The 16,836-nt window shown below is 34.4% G+C and overlaps 1 protein-coding gene across 9 annotated transcripts in view; it reads left to right on the top strand.

Annotated features, from left to right (window-relative positions):
• Positions 1–16,836, top strand: part of Rev1 (REV1 DNA directed polymerase) — a 79,051-nt gene that overhangs the window by 33,838 nt on the left and 28,377 nt on the right. For 4 of the 9 annotated variants that reach the window (XM_021258073.2, XM_021258074.2, XM_021258072.2 and 1 more), the window contains 4 exons: positions 2,769–2,937; positions 9,512–9,664; positions 12,419–13,125; positions 15,910–16,017. In XM_021258073.2, coding sequence (XP_021113732.2) covers positions 2,769–2,937; positions 9,512–9,664; positions 12,419–13,125; positions 15,910–16,017 — 1,137 coding nt within the window. Of the gene's footprint in view, positions 1–800; positions 922–2,768; positions 2,938–4,958; positions 5,087–9,511; positions 9,665–12,418; positions 13,126–15,909; positions 16,018–16,836 lie in introns of those variants that run through there. The other 5 variants (XM_087203568.1, XM_087203574.1, XM_021258075.2 and 2 more) reach the window with 5 other exon arrangements.

The following is a 16,836-nucleotide window of genomic DNA, read 5'->3' as shown; positions in this document are numbered from 1 at the left end:
GTACTCCACTTTTGCTGGAGGAGTGAACTCAAGGCACAAGTCTGTGATGCCCTAAGAATATTAGTTCATTAAATATTTACTGAGTACCTGCTTTAGGTAAGGGATATCAAAATAAGTCAAAGACAGGGTTCCTGCTCTAAAGGAGCATATGTTCAAGGGAGAAATTTGACAATAAGTAAACAGAGAAAGTAACTTCAGATTACCAGTGTTAATAAAGAAAATTAACTAGTAAGGTGGATTGCAGAAATGAGGTCCTACTTCAGGCAATGTGTCATACAATTTTAATGTCATATAAATTTTGTGGTATTGACTGTTAACTCCCAAACATTTTTTTCTAATTAACCCCACATCTGCTGAATTAAAAATGTTAAATGTAAGACATGAATTGATTATGCATTTATTTTTTTTCCGGTACTGGGGAGGTTTTGAATTTGTATTATGTTTTACCATTGAAAAAAATAGATTCAGAAAGAAACACTGTTTTGAAAATTGTTTAAAAATCAAATGAGAGGGCAGCCACAAACTATTGTGCATGTCAGGCATTACCGTGCCAAAGCTGTTAAGCTGATAGAATGGTTACTAGTTACTATCCATAGTGCATTGTTGGCTGTTCTGATTTTGTTAGAAAGACATAAGCCAGCATATGCATATGCCAGCCTTTGTATCTTGCCTTCTTATATTTTTCTTAGGATTTGGGGTAAGTGCTTCCAAGTCATACACGTTGCTTGAAAGGGGTTCTGATGTCATCCTGGTTTATAATAACAGCAGTTTTTTTATATTGAATGTTTCCTGTGTGTCAGATGTATTTCATCATTGCAGTTTTATCTATTTGTTTGTGAAGAAAGAGGATAAAGTCTAAAGGAGTTGAGTAATTTGCCCACAGTCACAGCTAAAGGTTGTTAAAGCCAAGATTAAACCCAGGTCAGTGTGACATAATAGTTTATGTGATCTTTTAACTGGATTGGTTTTCATGGTCTACTTCGCACTGATGAATTTACAAGAGGTTTTAAACTTGAACCTTCTCAGCTTCACCCAGTGGAGTCCTTCAGTGTCCAGTGAACTTTCTAGATTTTCCAGTTTCAAATTTCTAGAGTAATTAGATTTCAGAGAGCAGTAGTAGAAGGAAGAGTACTTTATGACTATGTCTATGCTCTTAGTATGTTCCTGATATAACTTGAACGACTAGATGGGACACCCAGCCATTTTCTATTTAAATCATTTAATAGAATTAGACTTCATTTAAGAAAGTCATAGGTTAATTCACACAATAATGGTTAGGTTTTTGTGTTCCTTATTGGATTTGGTATCCCTATTAGTGCACAGTGATCTACCCTTTAATTTGGTATTAAATACAAATTCTTGCCTTTTAGGTGTTCAATTTCTGCTATTTTACATTAAATCATTATAATGCTGTAGTTTGGTTTTTGTGATCCTTACCCTCTAAAAACCTCCTGTTACAAATTTTGAATTCATTTTATCTAAAAAATTTTTTCCCATTTTCTATTACATCAGTCCAGTTTGGTGGCCACTAATCACATGAAGCACTGGAAATGTGGCTAGTTTAATTGAGATATATTTTAAATAGAAAGTATTATTCAGCCTAGTGTTGTACTTTCTTGGATTCTGGAGACTTAATGTAAGAAATGTAAATATCTCACATTTAATACTGATTACATTTCAAAATATTTTTGTGGCTTGTATTGTGAATTCACATACTTCTGTTGGACAATGTTATTATGTAGAATCATAATGTCAGATGAATTCTATGCTGCAAAAGTTCACCAAGAATTACACAAAGCTGGCATTTCTATCTGTATGTGCTGTTTTCCTTCTACTAAAGACTCAAACTTAGACAGTTCTCATAATAAAATTGTTTATTTAAATATTTGTACCTGTATCGCATGGGCTTAAGGAAAATCTCTTGCTGAATAACAAAGGCTCTTTTGGAAACTTCCCCCTCAGTACAATTCTTGTTAGGGGGAGTATAATTTATAGTGTTCATTAGGTAGATAGGGGAAAGAAGCCAAAAGTGTTTGAAAATAATTAGTGTGTTGCTGGCAGTGTAAGTCATAATGTAATGAATTATATTTTTTTTAAAAATGAGAAACCATAAACTACATTCTTTATGACATTACTGTAAATGTTTCAGATACTTAAGATGTTTCATATAGTTTATTAAGAATAAATTAATTTGAGACAGAATTGTAAGGAATGGCATTTCTTAGTTTGTATAGTTTGGTATTGGTGAATTTTTTTGGCATTGATGCAGTTTCACATTGGAGAATTGGATAAGATTATCTGATCAATTTTTAAAATATTTTCTTAAATGAACATTAAAATTGTTAAGCTTTTAAGAGCAGGCTGTTAATAAACTGCAGTAAGTCAGCTTATACAGTAAGTATGAGTAAGCCATAAATTAGTTAATAGTTAATTTTTTAAAACATGAGATAACCAGTATCGAGGTCATATTCCAAATGTGGTAAAACATTTAAAAATATTTGTTCTTAATTGATGTATTTGATTTATTACTTGAGGAGCTTATTTGCACTGTGTAGTGTGTCCCAGCAGAAGATGTTTTTGTGTTGATTGACTGTGCCAGCCAGGGGAAGAGGATGTGGTACACTTTGTGATTTGTCTCCCAACTTTATTCAGTGGCAACATGGCCAAGAGAAAGTGAAACAGTGATGTTCTTAAGTTGACCTATTAAGGACCTAGTGTTCTACTTTCCTGTACATAAAACTCAATATATTTGTGTATTAATTTTGCAGATCCTTCTGCTGAGGAATTGAGAAAGCTTATGATGTTGCATGGAGGCCAGTATCATGTATATTATTCCCGATCCAAAACAACACACATTATTGCCACAAATCTTCCTACTGCCAAAATTAAAGAATTAAAGGGGGAAAAAGTAATTCGACCAGAATGGATTGTGGAAAGGTAAGTTTAACTTTACATTAAATTAGTAAGTTTTTAAAAATTGAAATACTTTTCTGTTATACTTACTTGACAGGATGAAAATAATGTCTTAAACACTACTTACTGTAGTCTTTAAGCTTACATTAATAATTTAGGTAGCCTAGGATTTGGCATTTGTTAAAAGTAGTGCGTTTAGCTTGAGATAATCAACTTACAACAAGGAAAGGTTTATTTTGTCTCCTAGCTTTGGAAATTTGAGTGCATGGTTACTTGTTCCTGTTTGGGGGGTCTTCTGGTGTTTCAGTACCTTATGGCAGGAGAGCATGGTGAAGCTGCTGCTCACCTCATGGGAAACAGGAAGCTAACAGATAGGAAGGGATCAAGGTCCCAGTGTTTCCTTCAAAGGATGTTGACAGTCACCTAACTTCCTTTTACTAGGTCCCGTATCTTAATTTAAAGGTTCCACCAACTTTCAGTAGCACCAAGCTGAGATCTTTGCTTTAAAATTGCCTTTAACACGTGGCTCTGGAGGGCACGTTCGGATCCAAACTACATCAAGAAATATGTTAATGTTCTTGTAACCTTAGCTGCCTGGAAGTAGGAGAGATGATTAAATAAAGCAGCAGAAAGTTATGGGAGGAAGTTGATCGGGCATGTTACTTCTTTGCAGTATCCACCTGCTATGGTTATGTGAAGAATAGAAATAATTTGTGCAAACTACTTAGCACAATCCCTGACATGTTGTAGATCCATAATGGAAAAGAGGCTACTGCGTTACTTTTATTCTATAAACATAAGCGATTTTTACAAAGTAAATTCTGAAAGTTCAAAAGTGCTTTTACAACTTCTGGAAAGCCAGGTGTATCTTATAGATTAATGGTTTTATAAACCATTATAAACCTTGGGGGAATTATAGTTGAAAGAACATCCTAGAACATCCCACCAATTCCTTCTCTTGTAGTGTGCTCTCTTGACCCAGCTACTGTCTGTGCTGTCAATTATTTGGTTATTTAATGTGGCTTTTAGCTGTGTATCCCTAATAAAGGACTTAGGAAGTTCTCAGTATAAGAAGTGGGTGCCACTGCATAGTTTATCTGTGTTGTCATAGACAAGCCTGTCATTGTGTTAAGGGCTAGAATTTTGGTCTCAGGGTAATAGTTTGCTTTGGAGGAAATGAGGGAAGCTGATAAAACAGTAGAGAAGTGAGGATGAAAGGGTGTTTGCTGTATGGGACTTGACTTGCTTAGAACATGGTGATTTTTGTTAAAGTTATTTTCTGTACACCTGTTCCTCTTGCTGAAATTAGCTAGGGAGATAATTCAGCAGAAAATGCAGCAAGAGGTAGTCTGGAAGTATGCCAAATCATCTTTTTAAGTAATGGAAAGTGACTTTGGACATCATGATTATATGGCCTACTTAGGCCTCACTTTGTGTATTTAAGGGCCAGGGCCAGGAAGTTTATCTGACGAGCCCAAGAGTGTAGATGTAGAATCTAGGTTTTCTGACTTAATGTTTGTTCTTTACCATTTCACTTGCTAAGGTTGTTATAGATGAGTAGCCCCATGTGGAAATGGATCAGTTTGTGTATATATCTTGGTATTTATTTTATATTATTAAGTGTCTTACTATGTCATTGTAGCGTGGAATCCTTTTGGTTAAATCACAATACCTTTTTTTTCACTCTTAATATCAATCTTGTTGATCTCAGCGGTGTTTTAATGAAATTTTTGTCACACTTCTAAAATTTAAACATATTAGATATTTAATGGATGATGCACACTAGGCTGTAATTTTGTTTTTATTTGCACAGTTTAAAAGAAGCTACAACTTCTCAGAGTGTGAAGTATTGCTTTCATTAGAATTCCCCAATGCCGTTGTATGTGCCAGTTAAACCTGAGTTAATATAGACATGATTACAGGGTCCAAGAGGCAGGGGAGTCCATTAATGAGAAGTCTGTGTACATTAGTTAAAGGTATGATGTTATTTTGCTAGACCCTTTGCCTTCTAAAACTTATGTTATTGCTTTTCAAATTTTTGTTATAGTCCTTTCCTTGAAACAACTTTGTTGAAATTTAAAATGTAGAATAGAGAAAGACTTACCCTACTGACCCATCAAGCTTGAGATGTGCTATGGGAGCACAATTTAAAAACAGTCCTACGTTACTACAGGTTGGTTTTCTTTTTGGTATTTTTGGTATCTGTGTTGAGTCCTATATCATGGGACATGTCTGTAGTAGGTTCATACATAGGTCAGCTTATTGAGTTGATAATCATGGTGATTTGTTTTGCCAATCTCATGCCAACTGACTGGGGTTTACCAGTAGGACTGATTACCAGAATTTATTCATTCTAAACTCTCAAACCGTAACACATATTTCGCATGTACTTAAGATACTCTGAAGATCTCATATTTGTTATGGACTAAAACCTGGCTTTTCTGTTAGATTCAGTATAAATATTAGTGTTTATTCAACTCATTAAAAGTTGTGGGGTGTTTTGTTTCGTTTTGAGATAGGGTCTCACTTTGTAGCCTAAGCTGGCCTCAAAACTCATGGCGATTCTCCTGCCTCACTCAGCCTTCCAAGTGTTGGGATTACAGGTATGCGCCACCATGCTCAGCCTGAAAGTTGTGGTTTTCTTAAGATTTCCCTTGTGTTTTCGTGCCCTGCCATAGTTTAACCTTCATAAACTGTTAACAATTCTGATACAGAGTGAGCTTTTTTAAAAAATTAAATCTTCACATTGTTTATATTTTTCTTTCACAGCACTATAGGATACCTTATTATTTTTACTAGATTAAACTCTAACCGCTTATTTCAGGTCATTTCTCAGCAACTCACAGGTAATGTCTTACTAGAAAATGTATTCTCAGCCTTTAGGAGCTAAAAAACGAGTAGCTTAACTCTCAGTATCCATAGTTTAAAAAAAAGGAAAGAAAAAGAAAAAGAACCTAGACCCTTTAGGAGCAAGGGCATGAGGTTATATGAATTTTTTTATTTTTTATTCTTTATTTTTTTTGATACCGGGGATCAAACTCAGGACCTTGCGCTTGCGAGGCAGGCTCAGCACCACTGAGCTAAATCCCCGGCCTGCATATTTTCATACTTAACTCTTTGGAGTTCATGATAGCTTGTTTTGGTGAGTGCTTGGAAAGTTTAGGTAATTGAAGATGGGACAAAGGGAATCACAGTTTTGATGTTTAGTACATTCATTCATGACAGGGCCATAGTTTGTATGTCTCACTGCCAGGTAGCCTGACCCACTCATGTTACATCCATGACTGTCCCATCAGGTGGCTTTTTATTTATTTTGTTAGTAAAATGACTCATAAAAGTGTTTAGATCTGTTTGTCCCACCAGTAGTACAAGCTGCCCAATGGGACAGTCATGAATGTACCACCAGTGGTTCAAGCTGGTGGGAAAGTGTTGAGGGTGAATTTTGCTTAGTGATAAATAAGCAAAGAACAGCTCAGTTTGGGGTTTTTTTTCCTTTTCTTTTCTTGGCACATAATTTAATCCTTTATTACCTTAAATCCAACTTTTGAAGAAGGAAAATGAATACTTGAGTGGGTGTGCGGGTGTAGATATACAGGTGTTAAAAAAAAAAGAAAAAGAAAAATAACAACTTTAATAGCGAATGACTGGGACACTTACTGGAACTGTAAAACATTTAATTTACAGAATTATTTCAAGTAGGAAATAACTACAGTCACAGACCAAATTAAATAGAGTACAACCCAATATAATGAGTTATTTTGATCTTAACTTTTGAAAAGTTTCTAGAATCTGATTATAACTGCCAGTGTAGTCAGTGGCAGTTGATTGAAATATAGCATATGGTTCACAAAATTGGTAGAATCAAAGTTTTCTTTGAGAAATAATTTTACCTGTACTTTAGGACAAAGCAAGAAGTGAGAATCCCAAGTGTAGGATGAGTATTTCACTTGGTGATAAATGTGTCTGAACTGTTGTATAGAATGTAAATTCTTTCACATATATCAGAATATATTTTCAGTGCACAGCAAAAATTCTGGATATAGCGAGCATGGTGGCACATGCCTCCATTCCCAGGACTTGGGAGGCTGAGGCAGGAGGATTGCCATGAATTCAGTGCCATCCTGGGGTACATAGTCAGTTAAAGGCCAGCCTGAACCACATAGTGAGACCTTGTCTCAGGAAAAAAATTAGGATATAAAGAAACTTTGTAGTATTTTATATATAATGTGAAAGATTTCTTTGTATCATCTTTTGGTTATGAAATTTGAATCTTCGTATTTGATTCTTTTTTCTTTATTTAGACAAGTAGAAAATGATAACAGTTCCTTTGTGTTTAGGATAAGCAGAAAAATTAATACATCTTAGAAATCAGCCCCTGAGAAATTTTTAAAACGTCTTTTTAAAATGTACTTTCAGATAGTTTTATATATCTGAAAATAGATGCATGGATAAAAGGATAATTATGAGTATACAATTGATAGTGGTTTCGGTTTCAAATCATAAGGGTTTCTTGTCTAACGTTACTATAGTGCTTTAATTTCTATTTACTAAGGATGTCTAGGATGCCTGCCTGACCAGAGGCCTGCAGGATTTATATTAGCTGTCTAAATTTATTATAATCTCTGTGGACTGACTTATGTTACACAAGCTTAAGAATTCTGGGCTACATGACACTTATTAGGACTTGGACGTGGTCCTATACCCTTGAGTGCCATCAGTGTTGACCATAAAGAGCACTTGTAACATCTGTGTCACCCCTGTGTGTTGTCAGTAAGGTAGAGAAGGAAGCATGATCTTAAGACTTTTTTGTTTTTAACACTTTGGTGTTACCTAAAATGTGCAGCTTGTATACTAGGTGTAGTTTTACTTACTACTTACCTTTAGTTAATAGCTGTCCATAATGAAAAGGGTAGACAGTTTAAGATGGGATTCTATTTTAGATATTAGGTACTTTTTTCTTGGGATGGAAATGCTACTGTAAGATAGCTATGTGAGCAGAATTCAGAGTTTGGCAATTAAGACCAACTTTTACAGGGAAAAAAGTTGGTTTTGATTCTAGCATTTGATCATAACCTATAATTTTTATTTAGCTTGCTTATAAAACCATTTGGGTAAATGAAATTTGAAATGTCTTGTGGCTGGTATGTTCTTTACTGTTATAATTTAGTAATTTCAGCATTTGGGTATAAGATAGAATTATTGAATACCTGACAATATAGCCTGTACCATTTTTTTTGTGTGTGTATATTTATATTTTAAGAATATATCATCAGGGTTTTCCTGTATTCACAGTTGTTGACCCAGTTTTAAAAATCAGTGTTCTGTAAGACAATTCAGTTACTTCTTACAGATATATATATCTATATAGATATATAGAGAGAGATATATATAGATATAGATATATAGAGAGAGATATATATATGGTGCCATTTAAGAAAATAAAAGTTACAAGTTTGAATTTGTGAGACAGTATTTTTAGTCTATTATTAATCTATCAACTATTTGCCTAAATAAGTAAAAGATGACTTCCATAGTGTATGTTTTAGGATTAGAAAATCAGACTTTATTTTGAAATATTTCCTAATATTTAAGGAGTCACCTGTTTTAAATTTTGGATATTTGCATGAGCATGTTAGTTGGTTATTTTAAAATTTGAAGTGAAGGTGATATTTTTAAAGATAGAGTAGCCACATATATAACTATTAGCAAATAAAAATCAGTTTCAGAGAAATTAGGTTTAGTTTAAAAGTAAAAAAGTGCAAGTACCACCTAGTATTGCAATACTAGGGTTCCCCTGGGTTTTAGGAGTAGTGTTTGATATTAGTGAACATTTGGAATTGGATGTCTTATAATAGCTTCTACCTTTTTAAAGTTCCTATCTTCAGATGACTTGTGTCTTACCACTCTGGTACGCACATCTTAAGAGATAGAGAAAATCATGTCACAAAATCCAGTACCCTTTCATGATAAAAACATTTAAACTAATGAAGGGCATGTATGAGAACGTAAGTCCAACATCACACTTAATGTAAAAATAGTGTGAATTATTCATTACTCTTATTGAGAATTTAAATTTTTAATCCTATATTTTTAATTTTAGTTTTCCTGCATTTAGTAGATCTTACATGAACTGTGAAAATTGAGAATCCTCGTTGAATTTACTTAATCCTAAAAACACTATGTGAGTGGAGTTTGAGAAAGTATTAGTAGTTCTCTGTTAACAGTTAACAAAAGTGAAATAATGATAAATATTATTCACGAAGATTAAAATATTGATGAGCTCAGCTGGTGCTTGAATTTTTTTTCATTTTACTGTACATATGTTTTTGGTCTCATTTCTTACAGTAAGATTGTGACCACTACTTTATAAATTTTTTTTCATAAGTGCTATCTTATCTTTTTCATAAATACTATCTTATTCTTGTGCTTTAGTTAAGATCGCTGTGTATTAGGACCAATAAAAACAGGTAGGAGTAAAGTAGGAAAACAGATGGCCGGTTGTTCGTGATACATTTTTATTTTTAAGAGCACTGATTTTCCTTGAAGTTCATTTTCATCAAGTATGGAATTCTAAATTGATGTTGCTGTTCTATTTCAGCATCAAAGCTGGACGACTCTTATCCTACATTCCATATCAGTTGTACACCAAACAATCCACCGCGCAGAAAAGTCTCAACTTTAATCCTATATGCAAGCCTGAGGACCCTGTGCCAGGTCCAAGTAATGTAGCCAAACAGCTCAACAACAAGGTGTAAGTTCAAATGGCTTGGAAAAATGACAAAGTAGTCTTTAGCAGTGAGTATGGCCCTTGCTCTGCTGAAGACAGAAACAAATAATAAACACGTTGAAATATGTGTATGTCTCCTCCATAAAAATTAACTATTTTTATGATTAAATTTCATAGGTATAGTGTAAACAAGTTTTATGATCATACTAAATTCTGATGTTAAGTTAATAGATCTTACATGTGCAATTATTTTCATGGACTTTCATGAATAATAATTTCCCTACAAGCAGCTTACTGTGTAGTGTTGGTTTCTCAAAAACTGGCCTAACTATACCAGTTCTGCTTTTGTTGTGTGCTGTGCATAAAAATACAATTAAAGAAAATCTTACATTTTTTTAGTTTAGTTTTGAAAAATTTAAAATCCTTAACTGTAATTCTAAGTATGTAAATATTTTATACCAGTGGAAGTTTAGTTGATGATCCGTAGTTAATAGAGTTGGGAGTACATCCAGCCTTTATTACACATGGCTAATTTTAAAAAATATATTGATTTAAGGTTTAATTGTAATAATGCTGGGTAAATTGGTTTCACAATTAATTGTTGTGTTGCTTTAACTTGTATTTGCAGTGGTTCATTATCATTAGCCTCATTTATTAAATTGCTTGCTTTGGGAATTGGGTATTTTTTTTCTAAAAGATCAGGAGTCTGATGAACCTGGGAAGATCCAGTAATTGTGTTGTTGTCAGTTGTTATTTTACCATGTATTCAATTCTAAGCTTATGCAGATGTTTTTCGTGTTGCCTAAACTTTTCATTTTTTAAATACTACTAGAGAGCATCCCACATAGTATAAAACCTGTCCACAGAATACAACATCTTAATTTCATTACACTAAAAAAAAAAATAGATAAATTTTTTCAACTCTTCATTTTTGACAATTTTAGGAAGAATTAACGTACCAGATTTTACTTGTTTATATATTTATGCTGTTGTTTAGTAAACATATATCTGCCAGTGATAGCTCCAGTACAGCCACTTTGCAGATGTTCATTTGTCTGTGAAACTAGTACAGAAAAAATGTACACTAACAATGTATTTTCTTGCCACTGTATGCATTTCTGTTGCATATGTTGCTTTTATTCATATAAAGAATCTCAGTGTTGGCACAAACTACATGTAAGACTTTTCTTTTCTTTTTTTTTTTTTTTTTGGTACCGGGGATCGAACTTGGGTCCTTGCACTTGTATAGCAGGCGACGAAACCACTGAGCTAAATCCCCGGTGGCCCAAGACTTTTCTGACTTACATCACTTTTGTTACTGTGATTTTGGGGGGTGATATATTCAATGGATTTTTATACATTTCTTTGACATGCTCACATGTGACTTTTCACCTCCTTGGTTTCTCTTTTATCTTAAGGGGCAAGCTTCCTCTGATGTGACAGATTAGGTTTTCTTTCCTTGCTATTTTAATCTTTTCCAGTTTTTTTTTTCTTTCACTGGCCTGATCATCTGTGAGTATTGGATTTACTCAGAATTGGCCATCATGGACCATAAGATGCTTAGCGAGAGGCCCTGCCAATGCAGAAATGGGTGATAGTGTCTTGCATCTGACTTGTTTGACTTTTCTGTGTAGTTAGATCATTGTTACTAATAAACCAAGTTAGTGTCAGGATGAGGGACTTGAGAGAAACCTGGTGCTACTGTGGTAATCTCACTTGTGTCCTGGTACTGTGTGTACGGCACACATTCATCTGGAGCCTGAACTGTAATTGGGTTAATGCTGTGGAATTTGTATTTATTTTTATTTTTACTTTACACTGTGAATTGAACCCAGGGAGCATTGACTTATATCCCTACCCCCTCCCCTTTACTTTGAGATGGGTTCTTGCTAAGTTGCCCAGGCCTGGCTCCACTTTGTGATCCTCCTGCCTCAGCCTCCTGAGTTGCTGGGATTACAGGCATGCAACATCACCATACCCTGCTGCAGCTGCTGTGGACATTTCTAAGAATGAATTACTGCTCTGTAATCCAGGTTTTTGCCTTTGTTACTTGTATGATTTTTATGAGTTCTAATGAATTTTGTCTTTATTATAGACTTTAGGAGCCGGGATGTAAATTTAATAGAACATTATCATAGGTGCGACATTTAGAAACTTGTCATCAGGAAACTTAGTTCAGATTGCCTTACTACCCTGACATCTAAATATGCTTTTCTTGAAAATGAAATGCCATGTCTGTGTTGATAGAGCAAGCATCCTTGTTTTTCTTGATATAAAGTTTATTAAATTACCCCCACACATTTACCTGGATATAAAGTTTATTTTGTCATTTTTGTGAAAGTTATATTAATTTAGCAAATATTTATTGATTATTTAGTAAATGCCTAGCACTACTTTGGAACTGGATATTCAGAGTTTATAGGTTCTGATTAATTTTTAGAAAAAGTATTTGAAAAGTTACCTTGCTGCTTTAGTTTGGACAAGCATTATCTTTTTTTGAAACAAAAAAAGACAGTGCTTTAACTTTTCAGGGTTTTGAGGAGAGCAGTGTTGGGGGTTCAGCTCAGTGACTCAAGCATACTAAACAAGGGCTGTACTACTCATCTCTACCCCCTAGCCTTAACATGTCAGTTATCAAGCATCAAATGCCAAAACGTATGTATATCACTAAGAAAATGTTTAAATACCAATAAAATTAATTTTTAAAAATGTTTAAATGAAAATATTGTTTTATTTTTAAAGCCAGACATCATTAACTTAAATTTTTTCCTATTTTAGAAATCACATAATTAAGAAGATTGAGACAGAAAACGAAGTCAGAGTCAATGGAATAAACACTTGGAATGAAGAAGATGCAAATCACAATTTTAGTTTTGTGGACCTGGAGACCCCCCTTCCGGGAAGGAAGCAGAATGTAATTCCACATCCCAGAGGCAGTGCTGCCATTTTGAATGGACACTCTCTGAGCTCTAATGGTGCCTTAAAGACCCAGGATTGTTTGGTGCCCGGAGGCAACAGTATTGCCAGCAGGCTTTCTCCACCAGACTCTGCCCAGGAAAAGAATGCAGAGAAGAGCAACACTGACTTCAGAGATTGCACTCCACAGCAGTTGCAGCAAAGCACCAGAAACTCAGAGACTTTGCGAAATCCACACAGAACTAATTCTCTCTCACCATCTTTGCACAGTAATGCTAAAATCAATGGTGCTCACCACTCCACTGTTCAGGGGCCTTCAAGCACAAAAAGCACTTCTTCATTACCTGCTCTTAGTAAGGTAGCACCTTCAGTACCCTCCAAACCTTCAGACTGCAGTTTTATTTCAGACTTTTATTCTCATTCAAGACTGCATCACATATCAACATGGAAGTGTGAATTGACTGAATTTGTCAATACCCTACAAAGACAAAGTAGTGGTGTCTTTCCAGGAAGGGAAAAGTTAAAAAAAATGAAAACAGGCAGGTCTGCCCTTGTTGTAACTGACACAGGTAGATACTTATTAAAATTGTTTTCTTAAGAAAAGTTATACTTGACCATTTTGTTCTTGTCATTGGTATTATGATCAATACTTAGTTCTCAATATAAAAATATATAGGAATGCCAGATTATGTAAGTTAATGTAAGTATAATAGATTATAGGACACTCTTATTGCTAAAATTTTTTCTTAATTCAGATTTAATTGTAGCAGACTAAAAACTGTCGGATTATTTAAACAGTGTTGCATTTGGGATTCCGACCATTAATTCCTTGTGCAGACCTTATCAGTTGTTGAAATTTTGAACTGTGTAAATACAGTGTTTTTCATACTCAGTGCTTAACTGTCCTGTACCAATGAAATTGATTTGGTAAGTAATTGTTAATTTTTAGATGTCTGCATCATCATGATTTTTAAATAATGAAATAACTTTGACATATGACCGTTGTGATTACAGTGCTAACCATTTAGTGAGAGTAAGTATTTTCGTTTCTAAATGGATTGCTTGTTTTTTTTGTTTTTTCGGGTTTTTTTGGTCCTGGGGATCAAACTCGGGTCCTTGCACTTGCAAGGCAGGTGAATCCCCAGCCCTGGATTTTATTTTTTTATATTTTTCTTGACATCAAAATCACACAAACCCAACAATAGCAGGTTGTTCTGTGAGTCATGGATCAGTACCTGGTGTGAAGTTTTAGATTTTGACAAATTTCGGGGGGGGTTTTGTTTTAAGTTGAAGAGATGTCAAAGATGATCTAATATTGCCCTTAAGCTTATAGCTATGGAACCTTATGCACAGAGAGAAGCTCATGGTTCTGTCCTAGAAAGTTAGGGCCTCCCCATATGGGATTTTTCTGTGATATTTTATTGTGTGGTGAATTCTACATGCTTTTAGTCTACAGTGTTTTTTGGTATTTATGAAATATTTAGAATAATGCTGTGAATGTTAGATTATCTTTACATTATGTCTTGGCCTTGTAACCTGAAGGTCATCTATTTTGAAAGCTTCAGAAGACTATTAATTAGTTACATGCATGGGAATAAAATGAGGAATTTTTATATTGTATGTAAGCATTTGGTAAATATTTGGTGTATGCATTCTATACTCCTTGAATGTTTAAAACCATTATTTTGAGTTGTTTATATTATGTTTATGATATTTTTATACAGCAGAATTGTGATTGGTAAAGATTGACTTTGGTTCTCAAGGTGACACAGAGGGTAGCAAGGATGTATGTGACTGTGGAAGTAGGTATCTTAGCCTGAATCCAAATCCTGGCTTTGCCAGATCTTTTGCTGTAGGACTATGGGCAAGGTAGTTTGCCTGTCTGATTCTCAGTTTCTTCTCTGCAGCAGAGCGATAGGAATCAATGATGTTCACCTCCTGAGGTTGTGGGCTTAAGAAAGATAACAGGTCTGGTGCTTTGTATATAGAACTAGGTAAATGCTGTCACAGGTCTGTAACTTTTAGAGGGTAAATCTTAAGTTTTCAGAAGCCTATCACAAAGGCTAATGCTCAGTATTAATATTCTTAAACTGTCAGAATATTCTGAAATATAGGACACACACACACACACACACACACACACACACACACACACCCACCCACCCACCCACCCACCCACCCCACAATGGTACAATGGTACTGGGGGTTGAACCCAGGGCCTTCATATTGAGGTCAAACGTCCCCCACACTGTATTTGTTTTTGGTTTTTTATGGGGTATTGTGTTTTGTTTTGTTTTGTTTTGTTTTGTGCCTTGAAATAAACAAGTTGCCTAGGCTAGGTTCAAACTTGCAGTCCTGCCTTGATTTCCCAGAGTGCTGGTATACAAGCCACCACGTCCAGCCAAACTCAGGGTTCTTATTTCTAGGTCCTGTGTTATCTTGGAGGACCAGGGAAGATAATCCTAATAATGCTATTTTATTATTATAAATAATAATATAACTCAATATATTTTAACCAGTTATAAGGTTAAAATAACCCTAATGAATTTGTATAGCTCAGGGAGATTGGAAGCCATTGTCCTTAGGAGAGGACATTCTCTTTGGTCTCCTTAAATGCAGGACATGTGCTGCTGATGTTTTAGAGGTATCTGATGGTGTAAGGAAAACGATTCCATTTATATGCAGATTTTTGTTTTAGGGACTGTTTTTGAAGTGGATTCATTAAGAATAGCAGCATGGTAGTTGAATGTCAGTTTAGGCACTAATTGGCCATGTGACTTGAGCTTGTTATTGATCTGTAAACAGGGAGAATATGATTACCTCCCTCACGATGTTACAAGAATTTAAGTAAATTGACCCCTGTAAACCTCTGGTGCCTGACACCTCCAAGCACTGGATAATAATATCCATTTGAATTGTCTTATCAAGGAATACTGTGGACTGCATGGAATGATGAGGTTACTTAGCTCCATGTAACAAAATGGACGAAAACAGTTAACACAATTTATAAAATAATCAAACATAATTTTAAGATGAACTTTTTGACAAATTATTATAATTACTATTAGATATAGATTAGAAAAAGATACTGTGATATCACAGTTGAATTAAAATTGTTTGAATACTAAATGTGTTCTTCCAAATAACTTAGAACAACAAAAACTGAGATTTGACTTCTCTTGAGGTGGTAGAAATAGTCTAACATAGTCTCTGTTTTTAAGAGTAATATATTCTGTATTTTTTAGAGTTCATTCTCCTTGTAAGCATCTTTTAAATATAATTTCTAAAATTAACTAGAACTGATTTTTTAATATGAAAAGTTTGGGGTTTGAATGTTCTTTTTCTCCTTCTAGGAAATATGTCAGTATTGAGTTCACCCAGACCTCAGAGCTGTATAATGCATGTTGATATGGATTGCTTCTTTGTGTCAGTGGGTATACGAAATAGACCAGATCTCAAAGGTCTGTATTCTTCTTTATGTTTTAAGAAAATATAGTGCTATGAATATTACATTCTAAAGGATAAAAAAATGTTTTTTGAAAAATATTCTGATTTTCCTTGGCAAAATGTTACTTTTTCCAATTTTTGTGTGTTCCATTATCAAGAAAATTGTATGGAAATTGGAAAACTTTTCTCCTTGTAAAGATGAAGTCTTCAAGGAAAATATATACCTTCCATTGAAGGATATGTCGTCTAAAACAATATAGGCAGAGAGACCTGCATTGGGCATTTTCTGTATTTGTTACTGGAAATTTTATGGTAACCTATGTCTTTGGGATTTGAGTCTGTATGCTTTCTTTCCTCAAGAGCAAATAACTAGATTAGCTGTCCTGGTGCAAGTGAATATCCCAACTTTTGGTTGTAGTGTAATTTTGTTTTATTGAATATGGCTAAAATATGTGAAGACATCTGGATTGTCTACATTTAATGAAATGTCGAGTATTTGTGAACTAGTCATTACTTTTAGTGACATTTGTTTTGGGCATTTCAGTAATTATCTGTGGAAGAGACAACTATATTAACATTATCTTCTGAGAGTCAGTGCTTCTCTTATGAAAAGAATCACTAATTATGATACAGAAACTGCTGAGTAAATTATCCAGGTTTTATTTTTGTTATGGGTAGGTGCTCCTCAAGCGCTGAAAGAAATTTTTAGAATGTTAAAGAATTGAATTTACCCTGAGAGTAATTTAATAACTTTTTAAATGTGTGGGGTTTTGTTTTTTATTTTTGTTTTGACTCTGGAGATGGACCCCAAGGCCTTGTGCTTGCAAAAGCAT

The sequence above is a fragment of the Heterocephalus glaber genome, unplaced genomic scaffold, assembly GCF_053883595.1.
Source record: "Heterocephalus glaber isolate CG9 unplaced genomic scaffold, H.glaber_assembly_v1.0 deba00000470, whole genome shotgun sequence".
NCBI classification, from domain to species: domain Eukaryota; kingdom Metazoa; phylum Chordata; class Mammalia; order Rodentia; family Bathyergidae; genus Heterocephalus; species Heterocephalus glaber.
This window is presented reverse-complemented; position numbering and strand designations above follow the sequence as displayed.